General features: G+C 35.0%; 5 protein-coding genes across 5 annotated transcripts in view; 2 read left to right on the forward strand and 3 right to left on the reverse strand.

Moving 5' to 3' along the window:
- The window catches only part of LOC108781755 (neurotrimin), a 67,837-nt gene extending 61,530 nt beyond the window's left edge, over positions 1–6,307 (reverse strand). Inside the window, exon 1 of the mRNA XM_018549830.1 lies at positions 5,856–6,307. Coding sequence (XP_018405332.1) covers positions 5,856–5,907 — 52 coding nt within the window. The 5' untranslated portion in view covers positions 5,908–6,307. The remainder of the gene's footprint in view (positions 1–5,855) is intronic.
- A 6,787-nt stretch (positions 6,308–13,094) lies between these two features.
- On the forward strand, positions 13,095–15,223 carry LOC108781759 (protein MIS12 homolog). The gene is made up of 4 exons (XM_018549835.1): positions 13,095–13,329; positions 14,365–14,534; positions 14,678–14,815; positions 14,920–15,223. Exons 1-4 carry the CDS (start codon positions 13,233–13,235, stop codon positions 15,190–15,192), a joined length of 678 nt encoding a protein of 225 aa, XP_018405337.1. The 5' UTR covers positions 13,095–13,232; the 3' UTR covers positions 15,193–15,223.
- Positions 15,224–17,487: 2,264 nt separating this feature from the next.
- On the forward strand, positions 17,488–21,979 carry LOC108781757 (probable RNA-binding protein 46). Its single transcript, XM_018549833.1, has 6 exons — positions 17,488–17,580; positions 18,656–19,249; positions 20,465–20,639; positions 21,023–21,330; positions 21,408–21,537; positions 21,821–21,979. Exons 1-6 carry the CDS (start codon positions 17,488–17,490, stop codon positions 21,919–21,921), a joined length of 1,401 nt encoding a protein of 466 aa, XP_018405335.1. The 3' UTR covers positions 21,922–21,979.
- Positions 21,980–23,139: 1,160 nt separating this feature from the next.
- On the reverse strand, positions 23,140–24,845 carry LOC108781758 (leucine-rich repeat transmembrane neuronal protein 2). The gene is made up of 3 exons (XM_018549834.1): positions 24,622–24,845; positions 23,915–24,271; positions 23,140–23,676 (listed from the first exon to the last, which is right to left on the reverse strand). The coding sequence occupies exons 1-3, from the start codon at positions 24,825–24,827 to the stop codon at positions 23,307–23,309; spliced, it is 933 nt and encodes a 310-aa protein (XP_018405336.1). The 5' UTR covers positions 24,828–24,845; the 3' UTR covers positions 23,140–23,306.
- Positions 24,846–25,119: 274 nt separating this feature from the next.
- LOC108781756 (lachesin) overlaps positions 25,120–26,165 on the reverse strand; it is a 38,293-nt gene continuing 37,247 nt past the window's right edge. Inside the window, exon 9 of the mRNA XM_018549831.1 lies at positions 25,120–26,114. Coding sequence (XP_018405333.1) covers positions 25,756–26,114 — 359 coding nt within the window. The 3' untranslated portion in view covers positions 25,120–25,755. The remainder of the gene's footprint in view (positions 26,115–26,165) is intronic.

The raw sequence follows: 26,165 nt of genomic DNA on the forward strand, positions 1-26,165 counted from the left end.
CCCCCCCCCCTTCCCCTCGGACCTATCAAGCTCAATTACTTAATTAACGAGCTAAACCCGCTAAACTCGCGTGCGTATGACGTAATCTTTGATATATTCGTACTCGACGTCGACACGTGCATTCTCGTGAAGAAAAGCACGCGCGAGAGGCGCGCCCATCGGAAAAGGCTGCAAATATTTATAGATAATTGTAACGTGCTGAGTGTGTGAGTCAAGCGTGAAGTATGAATTATTACATCTAATAATTATTTCGCTAATAATTAGATAAAAATATAGGGAGTTTTATCACCATACGTATCTTAAAATAGAGAGTTTTTCAAATATATACGTATTATGCAAACGAAAATGACCGCTAAAAGTCTATCTACATTCCTAAAAGCTTCGCTCACAAGCTAGTAGTTCAGTTAAATCAAACTGTCGGTATAAATGCCAAGGATTTCAAGAAATATGTTATTAAAATTTTATCGCCATGATGTAAAAATAATGCATCGCGAGAAGATTCTGAAAGATACACGCTTTCTCAATACGCTATCGGAAGACAGCTAACAAGATTGTACATACATATACATAGATACATGTAGAATGAAACGATAAATTGATGACAATGTGTGCCAGGAATGGAGTCACGCTGTTCGACAAATTTTCTCACATAGGCGTCGACAAGCTACACAAAACTTAGGCTGGTATTCATAGTCAATTCTTACATATGCAAGACCATCTGAAGTTCAGTCTCGGGGTGTCAACAACCAATCAGAGGGCCACATTAGTGTCTCAAGACATTGTTAAGACAGTTTTGGGATAAGAACCGACCATGAATACCAGCCTTAGTCGTATCATTGCCTCGTCGTTGCTATTGGTGGAGCTTCACTTATATTGACCCTTAAATTTCTCCATGAATGGGCGGAAGAAGAGTAACGAACAATTCAAGAAGAAACGACGAGGATCCTTGCAGTTTTCTGGTTGCACAACTGTTCGATACACGACGCATGTTCGCGTATCATACGCATGTTTTATCTTGTGCAACCGGCTTTTCCTCTTTTCCTCGCAGTTCGGCATTTCAAAAAACAAGCCTCATTGCGAAAGGGAGAACCGTTATTACCCGCAACCTTCGACACGCATAAATGAATAATGATTTACGAATTAGATTTATGTACTTTCTGAAACGTTAGACTTGGAGTTAGATTCCAATTTTTTTCCAATTTAATTTTTTTAAGCATTGAAGTCCAAGCAAAATAAAATTAAAACAAATTGTTATGCAGGGTGTACCTTAAAAACTATTAATTATATAATACATTAATACTAATTATAAGCGTACTAATTATAGGTACCTATATAATTAGTATAATACGTTAAACTACACCCTATATATATCTCTACTTCTTTAATCATCGGAAATTGAGCGAAAAATAAAATTGCCTCTTTTCCAATATAAAATAAAATGAAACAAAATTTGATTTATTATATTTCGTGAATATTTTCAATTTGTCAGCCTGACGGCCGAACGTGTCGCCAGTTTGGCCTAGTTTGGCCTTTGTTCCACGAACTAATGTAGGTCGCACGTAATGATAAACCGGACGAGCGACTAAATTTCGCAGAGCTGCATGACTGCAACGGAATGCAACCACGAGCATAATTCGCGGGCAATAATGTCCGTCATCAGGACCGACTGCACCCAAATTATCGCACTGCCAAGTGCGTTGTCTCTCGTCTGTCATCGCTATCGAATCACCAATTCAAATTCGAAACAAACCTTGATGACATGACCACGTCGCGACGCTTTATCGTCGCTCTTTTTCTTCCGTTTATTATCAGTTCCGTATCACCCGTGCATTGAACTCAGATCTTATCACGCTCTTGGCGCCACAGTAACATAATACGGTCCTGTGTTAGAGCTTCTGTCATACGAAGCATCGATTTCTAATCAGTCTATAAAATTCTCGAAGATTTCATAAAAAAATTATCTTTACTTCCTTTAAATGATTTATAAGTACATATGATTATATACTATGGGCTGTAAAAATAGATCCGGTTAATTTTGCCTAATTGGAGTAATTGGGATAATATTGTATTGTGATAATGCGCGTTCTTTTAAATTAAATTAATTAACTATCCCTTATAACGAGCAATTAGAGATACTCGAAAATATTATAATTTTAGTTTTGTGTGTTCAATTTAATAAATAGATAACCATAATCACTGTAATTTTACTTTAATTTGACAGTACTATAAATTAAATATTTTATTATCGCCATTCAGTTGTCCTGTTACACAATTAACTCAATTCATAATTAATTCAATCGGGCCTATATTTCGCATTTCCTCGGAAAAAAATATTTCAAAATAAAAACATCTTCAATGACAATGAAATTCAAAAAACGAGTACTAATCCGTCACGGCTGACCTATTTTTCCTGTTGCCCCGTGCTAGGCACGTTCAAGGATTAATAACGAAGCAAGACTTATTCCGGTTATTTCCTAATCCCTAATTCGTCTACTAGTTCGGACAGGCTCTTCATCGCAGTCACGCACAAAACGAGTCGACGGTCTGTGCGACGGTGGTCCGGTCTGCCGGTATAAGAAAGAAAGGAAGCCGCGCCTATTATTATAAGTAAAAAGGAATAAAACAGACCAGAGCCATCGGATGCACGTCGTGGAGAAAAGTGGCTATGCGAGGAGCATTCTTGCGAAGAGCAGAGCATGTTACCAGAAAACAGCGAATGTCGAACTTCTCGCTATCGAGTGACCATGACGGCCGGAGCAGCTTCAGCATTCGACCATCTGCTTTCTTGGACCCTCTCTCCTATACCTGAAACAACGCGTTCACCTGGCCGGTCTCTCCCCCCCTCCCCCCCTCCCTCCGGGGCACTTCATCGCCGCCACCACCCAACCGATCGGTCTCGTTCATCTTATTTTCGGGCCATTCAGCCGTCGCCACCGGTTCTCCGATGAGCCACACACTCCTTCGCGGTGCCTCACGTGGAGAAGTCTCAATGGAATTCTCCGCGGCGAATGCCAGGTTTTTTGCCGGACTATTTCCCTTCTGAACGACAACTGTGAGGAATCTTTGCTTCCCCTCGCCCGCTGCGAACCCTTAAGTACGTCCTTTCGATTTTTAATGGCGTATTACGTAATCGCCGCACAGTAGGACCGGAAAAGAGGCATCGGCAAAACGCCGCGCCGCCCCCCCGACGTGAATATTACATATTTAAGAAAGACGCTTATTTAGCTCCTAAATTATATATCATCACGTTCCTGATTCCGGATCTTTTTGATGAGATTTATTTACAAGAAAATATACAGCAAATAAAAAAATGTTTTAACAATAACAATTGTTTTTCTACGCGATCTGTCAATCGTTACTTATTGTTAGTTCAAGATTAACGACATTAATTGTTCCAAAACAAAAGAGGAATTTTTCAAAAATCTGCTTAAAAAGAGAAGGTAACTGTTGATTTGCTCCTCTATTATTTTATATAAATTTTTCTATGTAATTTTTTATCTGTTTCTCAGTTAGTTTAGTGGAATTAGCGTAATCAATACTGTTCTGCGACTTGACGATCAATTCGAGTGACGCGACCGACTCGCCCCGACGCGGCTGCGATGTTTTCCGGTGCGTAGGTACACCAGGAAGCGTAATTAAGCTTTTTTTTTAATTCGTAATTGCTTCTTCCGCGGCAGCGATCACGACGTACTCGCCGATTAGCCGTACAATGGTAGCTATTGTTGCTTGTAACCATTCATACTGAAGATGTTAAGGCACCTTTTTATTCCACGTTCGCTTTAAATCTGCATCGATACGTATCTGAACACTTACAGGATGCGATTTTTCATTTCGGCTCCGAAGTACCAAAAAATTCTAGACATAAATTTCGATCCCAATTGCATTATCGTGTGATCGATAAAATAACATTTATATATCGTAAAACAAACCGGTCCTAACATTCCTATATTTCATTATTATTAAAAGAATATTTTTTAAACATATTAATTAAAAACGAAATAAAACTCCAATATAGATAAACGTACGATTGAAAGTACGATAACGTGTAAGATATTAATTGGAAAAGCAAACGTTCGGACTCATATCCTTCTATGGACGTATTATGGAATCATTTAAAATGGACTTCGATCGAAGTTGTTTAATTATTCGCTGGGTTTCTGTTGCGCTTTTATCTTTTTAAAGAAAAATGAATATAACTTCAATCAGAATTCATTTCGAACAGTTCTATAACGCGTGCCCTGCTTTTTCGAAAAAAAATACTCGTTTCGTCGTATAAATTACGTCACTCCTTTGAAGTGAATCTCAACCTGAAAAGAGTAAAAATCAATCACTCTTGAGCAAGATTTGCACTCTTTTTTCAAGACTGGATCAATTTTCAGTCTCTTCGAGTGAGATTCGAGAATAGGATTGGCATAATACTCGTAGTTATGTAAAGATCTATCCATCTTACACGGTTATCACAACCAAATTGATGGGCGAAAATTATCATTATTCCGATTGTGGCGAAACCGTAAAATTTGCTCTGTGCGGTCTTTAAATAAAGCAGATCTCGGGTAGAATCGACAGCGCACGCCAGCGCAATCTCGATTTTTGCCGGCGAGTAATGAGGCGCGAGCAAGAGGAAAGATCGGTATTGACGTTCCCTCGCTATGTTGGAGTAATGATGACCTGTTACCGCGATCTACTCCACGCTATCATCATAACGCAACGCGCGCCTTTAACGCGGTGTTCGTTACAGAAGCGATGCCTTTGAGGCGCGATAATAAATGGTGAGTTTCGCAACGGGGAATGCTCTTAACGCGCTACACGTTTTAAAGAGAGGTACGGTGAAGTTACACGAACAACAAGCGAGAATTTCGCACGATTTATGACGGCAGCGTATATACGTTTCCGTCGTAAATGATTTTGTATAATTCTTACGCGCGTTTTCCGTTTTATTTTACGCGCGCGTTCTCACGGTTGTAGTTTTACCCATAGGCGAGTACGATAAAAATATATAAATGCAATAACCATCGCGGCGCACTATTTCCATCCTCATTTATTTCTCTCGTTTAACGTCCACGCGAATTAATTCGTGTTAAATTAATGGACGTTAAATATACGAATTAATCCTAATTGATATTGAATTAATCGACGTTAATTAATTGACGTTACAGGAATCACGCAGCCTTTATTTATCTGACTTTTAAATCTTAGCGAGTAATAAAAATACGAGTCGGTCTTATGTTAGATTTTGATGTCACGAGAATAGCATCTGTTATAAAGCATAATGCCTGTGTCGCACCATCGAAAACTGTGGACTGCGAGCTGAGGATTAGAATTCAGCCAATTAAAACAAAACAAACTAAAATTGAAGTTAAATCTGATTGGTCGAATTCTAATCTTTAATTCGCGATTCTGTCTCCAATAATAGTGCGACACGGTCATAAAACGGCGCGAAAATAAAACGTTCAATTTTCCTCGCACACAATAAATACACGAGGTGGATAACGAGTAGATAACAAATTCTTATCAGAAACTCCGATAAATTTCGTTTCAAATGCCAAAGTCTCTGTTTAGAGAAGTGCGTTATCATAAAATAACAATTCCAACGATCACAAATAAAAAACGCTCTCATTTTTTCTTTTTAAAACAATTCAGCCAAGTGTGACGTAAAAGAAAGATCAGAAGTTTCGGAAAAACTTTCAACAATTTTACGACAAAACTCGGGTGGCAAGCTGACGTTATTTCTAGTCTCTTTAGTATAATATAATTTTAACAACGACCTTGCTATTATATCGCACGTCCATTGAGCGTCGATCGGACGACGCGGATCAAGGAGGCGTCGACAGAGCGGAATCGAGAAAGAAACTCACCTTGCACGGCGAGAAGAAGCACCAGGAGGCCGAGTATTCGTGGCGGCAGCATTTTTTTTTTTTTCCTCGTCGCGAGTCGTCTCCGTTCCTCTCTTCTTCGTTTTAAATCACTTGACAAAATCAACGGCACACCAAATGCGCACCACTCTCCCCCTCGAATCGAATGCCGCGGAGGTGAGAGAGAAATCCTCGCCGACGGATCCAGTGATCGCGCGATCGACACGATAATTCGCGCGCGCGCGGGGGAAGAATTTCGCGAGAGAGAGAGAGAGAGAGAGAGAGAGACGCGCGCCCGACTCGAAATCGCGGCGAAGCTCGAAGCGCACCCGCGGCGGTGTGTGTGTCTGTCACGCTGTGCGTACCCCGGCCTCTCGCTCTCTTGTGCACGGTGTAATCGAGCTGAACTGGACACCGAATACAAACTGAAGCTCCGAACACGAGCGAAGCGAACACGCGCGGTGCGCGGTATCCGAAGAGCGACGGCGGAATCGCGCGCCCCCCGGCTTTTTACGGGGACTGCGCGTTCAGGCTGCGCAGTCGTCGCACCTCTGTACGTGTGGTGTGTGTATGTGAGACGCACTTGCTTTTACCGCGGCGCGCGTGTGTGCGGGCGCGCACACACATTTCCGTTAAGGTCCACCTCGCACGTGAAGGTTCATTTAACTCTCTTTTTTTTCACTTCGTATGGATACTTACATCGAATTTTAAATAATAAACACTTTTATATTGACACGCCGCGATGCGACAGATAATTGAATTGGTTTGTTAATTTTGGGAACAATAGCTTGATGATGATTCAAAGACAGTGAATCATAACCGCCCGATTATTTGTGATGTAGGTACATATATAACTTTTATATGGACTCTGAAAAACGATTTATATTGAGAATGACTCAAATTTAGGGTCAAAACGTTTGTAACTATCAATATATATTATATTATACACGATCGACTGTGTTGGCATTATTAGTCTCATTGGCATTATTATTCTTTTATTCAATTTAATCTTTGAAGCGCTTTTTTTAAATATTAATCATTTTATATTTTTGTGTGGATCATTATAGACGGTATTCATAATTTATTGTTACTTTAAGATAATCTGAAGCGGCGTCTAATGAAATTTTAAGGCGTTATTAAAACTTAAGCCATAAGAAATCGACAATTCACAGTCTATTGTTTTCCACTTTCGACTATGACTGATCAATTTCTTACAACTTATCTAGACAGCACAGAATATTTATGATAAATATCGATTACTATATTAATTTTTGAAATGTTAAATTTTAAAAATATAATATTTTAAAATTAATTTTTAAAATATAAATATTTTATGCATATATTCTATATCAATTAACTCGAAATATTGTTAAAATGTAGATGTTTTATAAATAAATATTTTTAATAAGTATTTTTTTACTTGCATTATGTCTCATTAAATATTTTCATAGCATTTATATCTACTATAAAATTTACAATAAATGTGTTTCATAATACTTGTAATAAATGTTCATGATCTATACAGTCTAGGACCATAAAAATATTTATGAAATATTAAAAGAATAAATCTGATAAATACTTACAAATATTTTGTAAGCACTTTGTAAATATTGTGTGCTGTCTGGGTAAGGCTTAACATTTTACACCTTAAAATTTTATTGTAGACGTCACTTTAATTAACGTCTTAAAATGTTAATGCAGCCTTCTGATTGACTTATGACATTTTAAGAGTGTACTTAGACATTTTCAAATATAAGAATCTTGAATACCAGTCTATATGACATCTTAAAAACGCTACCCTTCAAACAACAATAAATACAAATATAAGAAAAATGCCTTTATGAGCCTATGGAATGTACATACAACAAAGTTAACTGCAAGAACATCGTATATTCCAATGAAAGTATATTCCAATTTGCGAATTATATATCTTATCGCCTTATAAATATTATATTTATATCAGTTATTTACACACCAACAATCACGGAGGCTTATATCAAACATTTTACTTGTATTTGATTTCCGGAATTATCAAACTATTTTTATTATAACAGAGAACAATTTTACTCGTCCGACTTTATCTCGTTTTCACTTTTACATTTTTTTGCGGGAGTCACGTTGAATCACTGTGAAAGGTTAATACGAACCTTAAGTTTCTCCTGAAGATGAGACACGTGCAAAAAACACTGTCGATCTATGTTACATAAAGTGTAACGTACAAGTTTAATTTCCAAGATATTAACTCGGAGAGATGGAGAAAACATTCATAAAATCCCATAACCACCGTAATCTCTTATCTTTTCGTAGACACGCGACACGCATAATCTTAGATACGCGATAAAGCCAAATAGATCCTTCACAAGATCTAGAATCCGGATTGCAATTACGTCTTTATCGACTTCTTATCGATGTCACGTACTCCACTTGTTTCCGCATGTTTGCCTATACATAAAAATCCACGGACGTTTAAATACACTTTTTCCAATTTTCTCGATATCGATCGAGGCGTGTTCTCTGCCGTATCTCTTTCACTTTGTATACGTCTTATATTTTAAATACCTATCTCTTTCTTTGCACACTGCTCTTGGATAAAATTGCGTTTCATAATCCAAGACGTTTAGCAATTCTAAATCATTCTGGTGATAAAAAAAACTTGAGATGCATAAGTGTATTCAAATCTATTCACGTAGTCTAGCCTGTCTAGCTTTTCTAGACTTCAAAACGGATTGTTTCAGATTTCTTTCAGACTATAACGTTAACGTGCGCCTTGATTCGAGGTAAGTTCCCCCCCCCCCCATCTTCCCCGTTACGGTCTCACCAATTCCAAAGTTGGCTGCGAAAACATGAATGTAAGTAGGTGTAAAGTTTCTCGCGGGCGCACGCTGCGACGCATATAGATATGCAAGCGACCGGCATGCCAACAATCGCTTACGTGCGCACACACATGGGGATCCGATTTGCGCGTGATGGATGTACCGCCTCTCGATCTCCCCGTCCCAACCATCCGCTCATCGTGTTTTACACGATGACGACGTTAAACGCTCGATTATTCCCGCTTTCTAAGTAAAGTGACCGATGTCACTTCAACGTTACTCGAAGGACGCGTCCTTTCCCTCTCGAAGGTTCCACCTGACATTCCTCTCCTACGTTGCGATCCTATTAGTCGTACAAGGAGGAAACGTGAATCATTGCGGGGATTTCAACACAGAAGGAGTGATTAGCCTGAAGATCGGTTAACAAGCAGATCGTAATGCTGTAATTACTGTGAAATCCAGAACTTGTTAATTAATTAGACGAGGAGGATTTGCAATTATACAAATAACCGCATGTTTTCTAAATTATAATGATCTTCCTTCTAAATTTTCTTATTCTCCTCGGTAATTATAACAATCTTCTTTTAAAAAGTAATTTAAAAAGAAAGAGGATTGCTTTCTCTCTCAAAGACACAAACATTATTTCACTAAAAATTTAATAGTTATTACCAAACTCTGTTTTTGGTATATCTAATATTCATAGATATTTTCCTAAACTTTTCTAAATTATCGCAAATTAAAATCGCGTAAAAATAATTCTTTTTTTCATTTTGTATAAATACTTAATTATAGACCTTGTTTACATCGTGAATTTAATACGTGTATTAATAACCGTAGTAACTTTCTATTAAATTATCTTAATTTCAGCGATGTAAGTAAACGTATACATGATACGGCTATTTAATTAATCATCTGGATGAATATTGTACCAGATTAGTACACCATTCTTCAAATGTATTTCCGAAATTAAGATAATTTGATAAAAAGTTATTACGCGTATCAAGTGCTCGGTGTATATAAAACTAGAGGACATAGTTAATTCATTCATGATTTCTATTTACATTATGAATAGAGTAAATGAATGAATATCGTGACAAAACGAGATATGTCATTGTTATAAATGTCTCGTGCTGGATATAAATATATGTGTGCACGATCAATTATATTAAATATACACGAGTCGTCGTGACGGTGAAAAACTTTCTCTTTTTGGCCAGGGCTACATTAACACGTTGTCACTGAACTGCACAAGCATGACTTATCAACGGCGTGACTAATCCGCCACAAAAAAAAAATAGTGATGTCATGCAACGAAAAGGTGCACATTCGGTCATGGCGGTCAATCGACTAAACTCATTTTGTGCATATGGAATTACTGATATGGAATTGTCTCTTTGTTATTTTCACAACCAATGCCAAATGTCAGTCTTTATGTGTTCTTTTTTTTCTCGCGAAAGTCGCGCTTAGGACTTTACTTCTCTAGAAGTCACGAAGAATCGCTTTCCTCTTACGAACTGCCTTTCACCGAAAATAAATATGCTGTTAGAGGAAAAGTATAGACATATACTTGACCGCAAATGCGCTAACAAGACGCGATTCACTCGACCGCAAACGAGCAATTGTAATTAACGTAATCCTTACGCGAAGAGACACCATGTATCACGCGGATAAAATTAACGCTTAACACGATAACCTTCAATTTGCTTCCTGCATGATCTCAACGTGCAGCGTATTTAAAAAAGAAAATCAGTCTATTAATGGTTCTGTTTTTTGCGGTTGAATTATAGTGTACAATTTTGGAAATTAAAATGAGATAGGTATATATCTGATATATTATATTTGTCGAAAAAGAAGGAGAGTTCTAATGCAGTCTATATAGGAGTGTATACAGAACAGAAAGTAAATATTTAAGAAAATGTAGAAAGGTCAATTGAAAACATAAAATTAGATCACAATTTAAAACTAGTTCATTAAATGTTTGTTGTTGTTAATTGTTGATTAAAAAATATATGACTTGTGAAAAATGTTCACTTTTCCAACAATATATTTTTAATTTGATTTTATTTTGTATTTATTTTTGTGTCCAACTTGTTTTGTGGTAACATATGTTGTAATTTTTTCAGTTGTTCTAATTTAACTATTAATTTCATTGTTATTTTTATTGGAACTGATGACTAACAATAAATAAAGTCAAAATGTTCTTCTCTCAATTGTCGGGAAGAAACTATAGTAATAGTGTTGTGAACTTCTAATAAACTAGTTTTAAATTGTGATCTGATTTTATGCTCTTACTTAATTGACCTTTTTTCATTTTATTACTGCTGAGCAAACTAGATCTAAAAATTTAAAATTTATTTATAATTTATGTCAACTTAAATTACTTCTTAAATGTATACAGTCAAAATTGCAATCGTCGAAGTGAAACTCAAGATTCAAGTATAAGAAATATAAGTAAAGTCAAGAAACACAATATGGAGAAGTTCATCGGCATTTCTCCTGCATTTTTCTCTTGTATTTCTGAGATTTTTATGGAAACACGTGAAATTTTAAAAAAGGGACAATCGTGTTTAGCCGAGTATTAATTAAGCTTTTGTTGAAAAATATTTGAGATTCGTGTCCGCCAGGTGAACGCGGTGCCATGCATTTCCGCTTCGTGCTTATGATAACAAACGAAGAGCCCTCGTAAGCAGTTATCGTTACTCGCACGAATAACAACGCAAACTGCGAGTGTCAGTGAATTTGCAAATATAGGAAGCATAAAAATTCATCGAAAGAGGCAAGCGTTTGTATCCAATTAATATTTATCGAATCGTGTGATGCAACTGAGTAAACCTGTCGTAATTATTATGTAAGGGTATAAAAGATGGTATCGATCATGTAATACAAATATATATATTACGATGTAATCTGTATCGAGACAAATTGATAAAAAAATTCTTTGAACCGCGTACTTGTTAGATTTGTCTCCTTCTTAAGCCTATTCTACAATGTGCTCTTTGTTTCCTGTTTCTTGCTTAATACCTCTTGCTTGCTTCCCTCTTTATCGTTTTATTGATAATTATATATTTCTTGCCACGCATTTCTTGTTTCTTCCGAAGTTCGTTTGCTTTTATCTCGGGCGATAGAAAATGAAAAACGAAATAAGAGGTAAAAAGACAAAATGCAAAAAATAGCAAAAAGCAAGAAACGGGAAGTAAAATGCACATTATAGAACAGGCTTTAGCGACAGCTAAAGGATGATATATGGCTGAGAATCAAGATAAACTGATTGGATTCTTTTCAGAGATAAAATGAACATGTTCATGTATAGGTGTGAGCTGTATATGTATATATGTATGTATGTGTGCGTGTTATTGAGCTGGGGTTCGTGGGTTTGCTAAGCCCAAATGACTGCGCGGATCAGTCATCCCTGCGAAAAAAACTGTTTCTATTAAAAAAAAAAAGTAACGGTGGACACCAGCCAATCCTCAATTCGTAGTATTAGTTCCTCAGACAACACAGAATACTTATGACAAATTTTTATTATTTTTCATTTTTCGAAATATTGTATAAATATTTCATGTAAAGCTTTATAGATTAAATATTTTTGTAATATTTATGATAAATATAAATAAATATTTCTAATAATTTTTTACTTGGATTATAATATTTTATTATAGTGTTTTCATAGCATTTACTACAACAATTATAATAAATATTTTATATTATTTATAATAAATGTTTATAATAATGTCTGAGATAATCTATTTATTCGTCAATAGTCAGAAGTTTGTTTTTTCTAGTTGAACTAATACATACTTTGCAAATATAAAGTGGAATTAGGTATATGTTTGTTAATTAGCTAAAGTGAGAAAAAAGTTTCAGTGCTGCATTCTAAGGCTAATAATATATTCATCCGTTTTTTTATGATACGACAAAACTTTTCAAGATGCCCATTGATGCTTGCAGGACAAAGAGATTCTTGCTGCTAATTACACGCTCGAAAAATTTACGATAAATATAATATCGGCTTAGAAACACTCTAAGTATACAATTAATTTTACAGAAGTATAATTTTTTTTATAAAAAATAAAAGAAAAGCCCCAGGTATTACACACGTCTATTGGGCGGTACAAAACTAATTATTTGAAGTTAAAAGATATGTCGCGCCATTTTAACCAAGATTATTTCCAACTAAAAAAAAACACTAAGTAAAACCTCGTCGGTAAAACACATTTCTGTCAAAGTCATTTATCGACGCAGTTCTCATGACCGATCGAAACTCATGGCAAATGAGAGTTTGAAAGACGTTCGTCGTTCGAGGCGGCGCTGCCTCGAAAAAAAGAATTCTCCTTGATCTGTGATTGGGTGGTTTGGGTCCCCACCCGAACTCGCCAGCGTGCCCCACCCCCCACCGCGCGACATGTCAATTGGCGAGAACATGGCGGGACGGGACAAAGGACGCGTTCGTACGGATCGTACGAGGGACGCCATGTTCATTTGTCTTGTATCGAGGACCTTCGCCGGTCTCAAAGTGGAGGATTCCTCATCTCATCTCGTCTGATCCGGCCGGTCGTCTTGCCTCGTCATGGAGAGCGACGCCGCTTCCGAGTCACGGAAGCGGAAACGCGAGGAGTACGAGATGCAGCTGTTCTCCTTCCATTCTCGTAACGTTTACGCGACTAGTAAGCCGCCGACTGCATTTTAAATTTCGATATGTGCAACCGCTTTTGCAGATCGCACTTTCCAACGAACGCTGCACGGACAGGGGGTTCCGGCGGGGGCACTGGGGGCACACCGACCGTTAAGGCGAGCCTCCCGCGTCAAAATCTCGTCGCCGCTGGACGGGTGTACTCTGGTTTCATGTGGCATTCGATCATGACTAGAGTCACACTCGTCCAGCGACCGGGACGCTTTCGACGGAATTTTTCGCGTGGGGGGACGTTCTTGCTTTCGTATTCGATGTCTATCGGCGAGGACGCTATGCTGGTGAGAAGCGTCGCCTCCCGACGAACGCGTCCTTTATCTCGCCGATCCTTCCTAGAATCTCTTAAGTTTCCGTAACATGCTTGTACGATTCCTTTTGATTTTTGTTTTTCATTTTTTTCTGCTTTTGTGAGTCATCGGATCGTTACACAACTGTAATTGCTGTATAAATCCTTACACTCAGAAAATTTACTGAAAGAAAAGAAGCAAGATATGTCAACTACACAAACCTTCATTTTACCTTGGAAAAAAAAGATTGAAACACAATGGAATAATTCAAGGGCACAGTAAATTTATTTGATTATTTTATTTTATTGACTCGCACCATCATTAGATAGGACATGAAGAATATTGAAAAAAATAGATTGTTTATAGAATTTCAATAATTTTACAATTATAATATATTTACTGTAACATTAAGAATGACCTGATCGGCGTTAAAACGTTTGTAATCATTTTTATTTATATGTTTTAAATTAAACAATTATTTATTATATAGCTGGCTCTTAACCCTTGAATTATTCTATTGTGTTTTATACTTACAAAAAGATTAAAATTTTTCTTAATTTTATGGCTTTGATATAATTCTGACTTTAGATTATTCTTTGTTCACTTATAATACTTCTGTGAGCATTCTTGTACAGCCATTAGTTTAACTATATATTTCTAATTTATGAAAAATTATGCATAGCTGCTCATGCTAATCTTGTTACTTTCTCTTTGGTCTGTTACAGTTGAGAATATTGTGATGGAAAGGATACAGTCTAGAAGCAGAAAGTTGTGTGAAACATTGGAAAAAAGATACAACTCAGATTCTGATAATTCGGCCATACTAAAAGCAAATGAGGAGAAACTTGTAAAAGCGTACCGTACAGCTTCTGTACCTCATTTGCAAAATATAGAGGTAATTATTTTTAAACTAGATAATCCAATTTATAATTAATTATATATTATGCCTATTTTCTATCTAACAATAAGATATATCTGTTGAAAGCTTTGAAATGAAAATTGTATATATGACATTAATTCTTATTTTATTCTGATCAGAATATCGTGAGAAAATTGGTTAGTGTACCCGACAATGTTCTGGCGAATGAAGATCAACTTCAAGAAACACAATACACAGAAGCGGAGTTTGAGAGTATACGTGGAAAATTGGAAGAATTCCAGCAGAGAGCGAGACGAGTATGTATCATGGTTTTAATCATTAAAAAAATATCGTTGCTATTTTTGCTATATGTAAATGCCGCGGCATTTAAGCATTACATAACTTTCACGGTTTCTTTCAGGCGACTGTGTTGAACGCGTCATTGAAGGAGGAATTACAGCTCATAGAACAATTTTTGATTTGCGCGGATGATATCGATAGGCTGAGTCATGTAATTGAAAGCGACATTCCGTGCCCGGACCTCAGTGACAAAATTCATGAATTAGTCGATTATTATAAACAATTCAGCACGTCTCTCAGTAACGGGACACATATATCGCAAAAGTCGCTCTACAATATGGACGAAGATATCAAATATACAGACGATATGGATAAAGATATGGATACTGTATAATTTTATAGTAAAGAAGAAATTCTTTCTATATTATTACCTTCTTGAGATTATTAATTTGTAAATATGTAAATAATTGCACTTTGCAGATATTTCTTATACGTGCGTTATATAAATTGTGTATTTAAAAAATTTATTAAATATATTTGTAACGTTAAATGCTAATAGCTTTAATCTTTTTCAATTTTTTCCTCTATCTCTATCAAGTAGTTTATATTCCATGAAATGATTACTCACACACATTAGTATGCATGTGGTCAAAGATAAGTATGTTGTAAGAAAATATATGCATCATAAATATATAATTTCTTATTATATTTAAAAGTAATTGTCTTTGTTACGAAGAATGCTTCGCAATACAAAATTTTCTACATTTTATAAATTTATAAAAAATTTCTTCCGTCGGAGTAATAAATTTATTACGAACCAAAAGAACCAGGAGTAAATGTCGGTAGCTACCAGAAGAATAGTAACTGATGGTAAGTGATAAACTTAAATTTTTAATCAGTTATCGACTGAAGTTTATCACTTATCATCAGTTACTATTCTTCTGGTAGCTACTGACATCTGCTTCTGGTTCTCTTATAAAAAAGAAATGAAAATTATAAACGATTTTTTAATTAATATATTTAACATATTATGTTAAATTAAATTATAAACACAGTTTTTCTTTTGATAATAATTATCTTATAAAATTAATAATTTTTCATTTTTGTTTTTAATTATTAACTTGACTGTTTATATCACGTAAACTTCCGTAAGAAATTTGATTTAATGTAAAGTTATTGTAGGAAAAGACCTCAAATACATCTCGTAAATTTGTTAAGATAATACAAATATGTATTTCTACTTACAATAATTGTTTTAATAAAAAAGTGTATTTTTATTAATTACAGCACTTTTAAACACGAAGAGTGCATGATAAATAAAAGTTAAACGCGCGGTTTAATATTCCAACAATAAAGTGGGGTATAAATCCGGTAGAGTTTTGTTTTATTTCTCGTTCAGGAACTCTTCTAACAATAAGAATCCTCCCTTCTTGCTTTGTTTCTATGTAGAGCAAGAGAGAATTATTGTATAAAATTCTAGTATTATATATATATATCTATATATATATCTTTCTAATCGTCATCCATCATTTCGATAGCTTTCTTCATGCGTAAAAACATAATCGATGTTACCGATATTCGTTCTACTCCTTCAATTTTTGTGTGTGCGATAAACTTACCTATCGTATTCTTCATACAGTCTAATCTTGAATATTCTGATGCAATACATTGCAGGTTGCGTTCAGTAGAAAAAGCAGCTTTACTATTGTAAAATTCTTCAATATGATTGATTTATACATTTAGATCCAGTGAGAAACTAAGACCAATTATATTAAAGAATTTTATAACAATTGTAAGAACGCAATTAATTTGATTGATTGCAAAAATGAAAAGTTTAAATGATACTAATATTAAAAAAAAGATTTAACTCATATAACGTAATTAACAATTCAAGCTTTTCTTATAAAAACGTGGTTCTTACCGAGTTGTAAAATGCAAGTACTTAGAGCTTTTTTTGAAACTTCTTCAAGGAAAATTTTCAAACAGTTTTCCTTATCAAGATAGCAGAGAATATATATATGATAAAATATTTAGTACTATTTGTATTTGTTGAAATACATATTTTTTATATAAAAGCTTTATTTGAAATATTAAAAAATATAGATTAAATTTTACGTATATATAAAATATTTGGTCTACAGTTCAATAATATTTCCAATAAAGCTTCATATAAAATCTATATAAAATATTTCTATGTATTTGTCATAAATATAAATAAATATTTTTACTATAAGTATTTTTAATTTAAATTATAAAGTCCTGATATATAAGTATTTTAATAGCATTCCCTATAACATTTACAATAAATATTTATGATCCGTGCAATCTAAGACCACAAAGGTATTTATGAAATATTTAAAATAAGTCTTATAAATATTGTGTGCTGTCTAAGGAGAGGGGGGAGGGTAGAAGGAAGATATGGAATCCTAAAAGAACTATTAAAAGGGAGAATATAACGAGATCTCGAGGACTCTAAATAAAACAGCGAGCCTTTACCGAGAAAAACATTTGGCGTATCGCACTTATTTTCCTGGAATCGGGCATACTTATTGCATCGCACTTTTCTTGGAATCGGGCCCCAAATTCACCTCACCCCACTTCTTCCACGCGCCTCCGTTGACGGTTGAACTCCGATCCTTCTGGTGATCAGTTCGCTACATGTAGCTCGCGTGATTGTATGTCGATGACAATGAGTGACAACGATACGGATCTCACTGACGAGTGCCAGCGTACCATACGACTCCTGGAGATGCAGCGTCGCACGCACTACGACCTCGTCCAGGTACAGACATCATCGGTTATCTTACCTATTTTTCGGTACTAACACGACGGACAGAAAACGAGTTTAGCGTCCGCAACGTTAAGAAAAATTAAAATAATGACTCGAGAACATCGGCGGGAGTGATTATAAGGAGTGCGTTTCCTTATAATTTACGTTTTATATCGTTTACTTATGTTTTAATATCTATAAAATTAAGACACACACTCATCAGACGGAGAATAATCTCTCCATCGCAAATAGAGAGAAGTTGGAAAATATTGAAATAATAATTTCTCGGAAAACAAGCTGACGTTATTTATCATCGTTTCTACGTCAGAATTACTTTAGGTTGAAAATGTCTTTTCCAGTGTAATTTATAAAAATTTAACTTGTAACTTTCTTGTCTTATACTTTTCAGTTGCTTTCGACCTTAGTCATCAGACATGACCTTACATTTTAATTATTGTGAAAAGAAGTCGAGAAATATTGAAATAATGATTTGAAAACGTCGGCGAGAGCGACTTGTGGGAGCGTAATATTGTATGGATCTTTTTGCAACACTTGTCTTACTAATCTGCTTATGAAATAATGAATTTCACTTACAATTAGATTACACCTTTTGCTAGTAAAAAAAACAAATCGGAAGAATTAACGAGTGCATTTATTAAACAATTCGATTCTCTCTTAACTCACTTATCACAACAAAGTTATCACCTTTCTGTTTTAATTTCTAATTACCCTAATCGAGTTGAATAATCAACTCCAGCCACGCACTGATTTTTTTGTATCCTTGATATACACACTCGGATCTCTGAAACTCCTATCATATTACCGTACTATCGTAAAAATGGATACATTTCAATTAATTTTTTTTTTAATCAATGGAAAATCGATTAAAGAACAAGTCCACGATGTGCAAAAGTCGATAGAATTAAGGAGCTTCGAAATATGTAGGTTCAAAGAAAAGAAAAAGTTCGATTTAGCAACCTGCACTGGGGTTTCTAAGATTGTATATAGCTGGAGTTAATACATTTATAGACATCTAAACCTCCTTCTTCCTGTCATTCCAACTGCACAAAAATTATTTTACACACAGGAAAACGGCCAGCGACGGTTGACGGCACCAGAAATAGTGCAAGGCGACCGGCAACGAGGTAAGGGGGCGGAGGTGTTCCTGGGTCGTTTGCCGCGCGACTGCTACGAGGACGAGCTGATGCCGTTGCTGGAGCAGGTGGGTCGTCTCCTGGAGCTGCGACTGATGCTCGACTTTTCCGGGTCGACGCGCGGCTACGCGTTTGCGTTGTACGAGGATCCGCGGATCGCGCGGATGGCGTGCGAGCTTCTCGACGGCCACGAGATCCGGCCGGGTCATCGCATCGGCGTGGTCAAGTCCATGGACAACTGTCGGCTCTTCTTCGGCGGCGTGCCCAAGACGAAGACCAAGCCCGAGTTCGTAGAGGAGCTGACCAAGATACTGGACGGCATCACGGACATCTACGTTTACCCGAATGCTCACGATCGCAACCTAAATCGTGGTTTCATCTTCGTCGAATTCAAAGATCATCGGGCAGCCGCGATGGCCAGGCGCAAGCTTATACCCGGCAAAGTGATGTTGTGGGATCATGAGATCGCGGTGGATTGGGCGGATCCGGAACCGGGAGATCCGATCGACGAGGACATCATGGAGACGGTAAACTTATTCAGTCTCTCGAAATTGGAAGAACGTAAAACTTGATTGCAGTTTTATTAAAATCTGCTTTTATTTGCAGTGCACTAAACAAAATTTCGGCCCATCGAATGATCGTTAATCAACGTCTAACTTATAATGTCCAATTAATTAATTTTATTTATTAATACAATAACTGGATGCATTCGTATAATTACATATTTATTTTTGCTAGGAATTCTAGTAATAGTTTTATAATTTAAATCATGGAAATTTGTTGAACCACTTTTCATTAATTTAATGCAAATTTAATTGTATTTACGTACACCTTTGGTTCAGTGTGTTTTATATAACATAATTCAATGTACACAAGTCTTCTTTTATTTCATGATTTGATTAATATTCCATTAATTTGCCGAATTTTATAATACATGCGTAACGTGATATTTGAAAAAATAATCGATATAAGCAAAGAAAAATATAAAAATATATGATTACATAAAACAAAAAATATTACAAAAATATATTTTACTAGATATGTAATATTACCAAAACAGAGATTAAATAAATTGGGGAGTGTTTGTACAGATTGTGTTTTGCGTGTAATAATTGTACAAATATATCTCGAATCGTGAAGAATTAAAAATAAATGGCTTTTTCACGTTTGATGATTTATTAATAATTTTATTATACTCGGACAAAAATTTATTAAAATCGTGTGACTCTCTCTAAAGTAGATATTTTTTAAAATATAATAGAATATGAATAGTGATGTCCACATTTAAATTATTCGCTTTAATTGAAGTCGACGTTGACTGAATGGAAAATTTTTAACTAAATATCCAGAAAAAATGTTTTATACATAATTATATAAAATTGTATATAAAATTATATATATATATATTATATGAAATATGTCTATATATAGATATATTTTTTGTATATAATTATTAATTTTATACAACTGTAAAACCTTTTTTTCGGATACTCTTACAATTTATATAATAAAAAAAGAATAAATATCTCTCACGTTTAATTTCCAGGAATTGTATTTGATTAAAAAAACGAAGCAATTTCTGAAAAAATTCTGTAAAAAGAATCCGTTGGTATAAAATAAATCTACCACAACGAAATCACATCTCATATTACTGTGTATATGTATGTGTGTGTTATACATGTACACAATGACATGAAACAAGATATGTATACTAACTCAATATCATATACGATGAAAAATAGGTGACTGCTCTGTTTGTAAGGAACCTCTCCATTGATATGTCGCAGCAGAAAGTGAAAGACGTTCTCTACAAGCACACAAATGTGCCTATATTGAAGCTAAAGAAGATCAATCACTTCGCTTTCGTTCACTATGAGAATCGCGAAGCCGCAAAGATTGTAATGGACATAATGGAAAGTGAGTATACGAGTGTTGTAATTAAACCAACTAATGAAAAAAATTAATGATTAAGGAATACGAAAGAATAAATATAACAATTTCGGGAGAAACAACCAAATTTTAAAGGACTAGTAATTCGTAGAAAATCGATTGTCAAGAGATTTAATTGTAAATATAGCGTTTCGTATTTTTACCATTTATAATGACACGTGAAATTAAACTTATTACAATTATTTTCTGATTTAATTTGTTCTTGAAATTAATATACACATCGTGTTAAATTAATGTTACTAATATTTTTCAGCTAAATAGAAATCGTTGCTCTCGTCCTACAAATTTTATTTTATTTCAGGCTTATATTTTCGCGTTTAGTTATTTGTATGAATAATTTTACGTTTTAGAACCGAATAGTATCGTTGAGAAGCAGGGTTGGGAAATCCGTTGGGCGAAACCTATCGGAGCGTCCAAGATCCTGGAAAGAGCACGATACATTCGTGAGGCGATAACCAACTCGAAAGTCCAAAAAACCGAAAAGTCGAGTTCAAAAGAACGAAAGAAACGCTCCAATACGTTCACAAAAGCACACGACGATAACAGCGTGTACCTAGCACAGATGAAGTCCCTGCAAAGCTTCGTCAAGGAGCGATTCGATGCAACGTGTACTTTTGATTGCGTACAAATACCGGATACATCTGAATATATTGGCAAAGTAAATATTTTAATAACTTTACGATTTCTTATCCTTCTATTTATGCTTGATGATTTATTTTCTTTCGTATGTTTTAGATAACCGTTCGTAAGGATGAATTTATAATATTTGAATTTCAAGGGGAACCAGTAGCATCGAAACATAAAGCCATGAGCGAGGCATCTATTAAAGTGTACCAATATTTGACCGGTATGCTCCCGAATAATGGTACGTACAACATTTTGGCTTGTGTTATATTAAAAGCTTTTGATTACTTCATTCTCTATTTGCGCGCGTTGAATCAAAGGCGATTTTAACAAAATGCTCCTATGTAGATTAATTCAACTCCAACAACGAAAAACATGCGTAATATTTACAAAATTTCGATTTTCAATTGTAATCGACAAGTACCGTTTACCGCGAAATCTCGGTCGTGCTTTGTTTGCCTTGAAAAATATTTGCAATACACAATGCGTCGCGTTTTAATGATATTTTGCGCGTATTTTTGTAGCGCCGCAGTTATTCGAACAGCATTATATTCAATCAGGAATGGACATTAACCCTGTAATTGGTACGCCGATTGTTTGGCATTCAGGATTAGTTCAAAATTAGATTAGTCCCTATTGCTTTGACATTTGTTTCTGGCTTTACTTTTTAATTGTTATATACCTACCCGAAAACTACTGACGCAATTTCATAAAAGAGTCGATGATTCTACTTTATTTGTATTTTAACTCTTTTATATTCAAATTAATTTAACTCTTTTAATGACTGTCAAATGTTGCTGTTATGTGATCAATGAAGAAGATATTTTAGTTCAACGTCTGATTCTAAGTCAACAGTTCTGAGACAGCGTATCTTTGAACATCGGTGTTCAAGATATATTTAATTTTATTCGAATGTCTAAGATAGTTTGAATCTTAAATTATTAAAATTTATAAAATTGCAATGTTAATGAAATTTTAATCTATACAAATATTATCTATGATATAGATATATATATACATATATGGCCACTTAATTTAATAATAACATTTAATGAAGTTCTTGATTCTCAAAAATTGATTTTAAATAACAGTTCAATTAAACTATGACACTTTCAAAAAGTGTCTTAAAACATATTGAAAGAAAAATTATTAAAATTTATGTAAAATGGTGATGTATATTTGATGACTTATAATTTATAATAAAAATTTATGACTTTTTGTCACATTGATGGCCACACACATTTTAAAACATTTATTTTAAAATTTATCATTTTAAAAAATTTACAATGTAATGAATTTATTTCCGAATATATTTATTCATTTTTGATAATTTAAAAAGTCTCATACTTGCAAATTTCATACACCAAGAGATTTTGTAACTTTATATAGTTTATTAAAAATTATTTCATTTTATCTAAGTTAAAATTCTTAATATATAAGTTTATTACACGTTATTAAAAGATATTTTATTTAGTACATCTTTATGTCATGTAATACAAAAGTTAATTTGTATGTTTAATTTAAATAAGATACCAACTGTGTTCTCTTAGAATTATTTTAGTTGGAAGACACGCATAGGGTATTACATTATCAAATTTGTAATCATATGTTACGTTTAGTTCATAATACCTTCATGCATAATTTATATTGCATAATTGAAAAATTAATTTAATAAAGTTATTATTTTTGTATGCATTTACAATCTTATCTTATTTTCCTTAATCTTCCTTATCCTATTAACATAAAGAAGAAATACTTTCCATATCTTTTAAATATAGATTTTAAATATACATACATATAAAACGGTATTCATTAAAGTATGTATACCTATAGTTATGCGTTTTTCTTTTTATTCATTCATTTTTTAAGGATATATAATATACTACTACCTAGCGATTAAGAGTTCTTGCAATTATAGAGTACACAGTAATAAATTTACGGTAAAAGTACCTCAAGATTTATCTTTATCCTGAAAGAAATCCCTAAGAAGACGGAGATATCGCTCGTTTATCATTTCAATGAGAAAGGGCTGAGTGCTCTTTGCATCGAGGGCAGAATCGTGGAGTAATCCTCCAGGATTCTTAGTACCGTTTCGTAATCGGTGTTGCCGATGGTATTGCTCGGTCTTATGCAACGTACTAATCGACTGGTTTGATTGCTGCACTTGGCCACCCTGCTTCTCTCATGCACGCTGAAGGTTTCGTACGTGAACACGAGCAGCTTCTCCACGACGCACTCGAGCACTTTGTCGCTCGGCAACTCGCCACGGCCACTCTCGACGCAATCCTTGATCATGGTGTTCATCCAGTTCCAATCCTCCCACATGTCGAGTATTTCGACCTTTTGGTTCTCCAACTGCCATGTCAAACGAGCGCGATATCTGAAAGGAAAACGTGTTATATATGTCAGTAAATTTACAAAAAATTATTTATATAGTGAACGTTTTTCTTTTTTTTATTTAAAAGGATGATGCGTTTTTTTGATTAAAATAATTAAAGTTTGCAAATCTCAGTCAATGAGAAGAAAAATTTCATATTAGATTAATCAAAGTTAATAGTAAAATAGTTCAATTAGTTTCTTATTATATTGTTTTATCGATATTTCTTAATTTAACTTACGCCCATTTCCAGGGATTCTTGCTGAATTTTACTTTCTTCAGGTTACCCAGATAAGCGAACATGTTGTAGTCGGTAGAGTTAAGTTGGTTATAGTCGAAGTAAAAGTTCTCCAAATTACCGAGCATTGGAAAGATCATGTAGTCGATCCCCTGAATGAAGTTGAATGACAGATCCAGAGTCTGTAGAGAGTACATATTCACGAACCAATTTCCCGGCACGTACGTCAGTTTATTACCCCAAAGCATCAGTTTCTTCAACTTTGTGAGGCCTACGAATGCTTGAGCATCGCACGTTTGTATGCCCGATTCGTGCAGGTCTAAGGTCATGAGAGTCGCTCCGAATCTCGCGAAACTATGTCTTTGGCAGAATAGAGTAAAAAAAAAAATCGCAAATTAAAAATGTCGCAGACACGAGAAATTCGCATCAACGTAAAAGCGCGTGTAATGTAGTCGATGAAAAATGAATATTCAAAACGAAATTATTCAGAATAAACACGAATATTCCAAAGTATATACAAGCGTATACAGATTTTAAAAGGAAATGCTGAATATTCGTCGTAAAATAAATGAAGAAAAGATAGAAAACAAATTCTAAAATATATCGAAAAATAAATATCGGAGAAAAATCTACATAAATACGCGATAAAATCAAATGCATTAAGTACATTTTTTCTTACAATCTTCGAACAATTTCTTTTCTTTTCTTACCCGGGTATGTTAGGAATATTTGAATCAAAAATCACAATGGTCGTCGTATTGGTCCACGCTTCGTCCAAGTATTGTGGCAGCGTTGTTAATTTAGTGCATTGAAAACTAACATCATTCGTTTGTTTATACGAGACCTTCGCGCACGGTGACAATAAAGCCGCTTGGAAAAGCGTGTAAAGAAGATAAATTATTAACAAACGCTTCATCGTGATAAATCCATTCGCGCTGAAGTCATTGAATTAACTAAGCCCTCGAGACAGCGAGCGATGGATGAAACAAACGATGTGGGTAGCACATCCTCATGCGGCTTCTTCCTCTTGTCGATGATAACGCAAATCAGCATGTACATAATTGAATTGAAATTTCTATGCGTTTACTTTTATCGCCAGAAAAGCATCGGGATATCCTGAAAGAGAAAGGTCGCGCTCGCGGTTGATAGTAAAAACAACATTTATTGTCATACATATATACATGTCACAATTCTTGTTAAATACGGCTGTTCCTAGAGAGACGAATAAATTTAATTCAGTCAATTTCGAAAGACCAACGAATTCAGTCGGTTTTTTAATATGGACCCCTCATTAATTACTCTGTCAATGTATACACTTATCCATTAACCGCGCGATAATTACACGAATCAATCGGAACGACTCTTATAAGTCTTACGCTTAATAATGTCTACTATTTGAAAATATGTATAAAATGGTGATCTTTTTTCGAAACAAAAGAATGCTGCACGTCAATTTATCGCCTTATATTTGATAAAAAAAATTAATATTAGCAAATGCTGTATAGAATGTATAATTTTGTATGATGGTAGTTATAAGCGTGCGTTTTTAACAGCGTGATCTGCACCTACTTCTCAGATACCTTTTTCTGTGATTTCGTTTACTTGTTAAACGTAACTACATTTATTGTCATAAAAATGTCTTATTATTTACAGCAAAATACCGATGCTCTCGATATCTCCATCACATTTTTCTAACATCTGAACGAAAATATGGCAAATAAATGATTTGAATATCGATTACACGTAATTCCACTCTGTGTGTCTCTCATCAATCGGAATAATGGCAAATGATCCGATTTCGTTGCAAATGAACGATCTCGTCACGAAACGTCTTGCTCTTCGCTTCAGTCATAAATTAAAATTACCAGGACGATCACGATGAAACATAATTGCGGATCACGTAATGATTTAACGCCATTCTGGACGTCCAATCGTGTGGGCGCTGAATGCGCCGGAGCTGGTGCTGGCGGTGGAAACGCGGAGATTCTCGACTTGTTCGCGACATTCGGTAATGAGCTGGACAAATTTCGTCTTGACATCGGCGTGGTGTGGCCCACATTCTTTAGGGTCAAATCCGACTCCGTCTTGTCGAGCACGTATGAATATTTCTTTCCTTTCTTCTCCGTCTGCTTTCGCCAGATATGCTTTTCGATAAGCTCGGTATTTCCTGTGGAGGCTGTCGTTGGTTTGGATATCTGCAGCTCTGTAAATTCGAGTTCCGGGTAACAAAGGCGATTATCGGTATTGTCTAACA

This window comes from Cyphomyrmex costatus, unplaced genomic scaffold (assembly GCF_001594065.2).
Source record: "Cyphomyrmex costatus isolate MS0001 unplaced genomic scaffold, Ccosl1.0 scaffold90, whole genome shotgun sequence".
Lineage (NCBI taxonomy): Eukaryota > Metazoa > Arthropoda > Insecta > Hymenoptera > Formicidae > Cyphomyrmex > Cyphomyrmex costatus.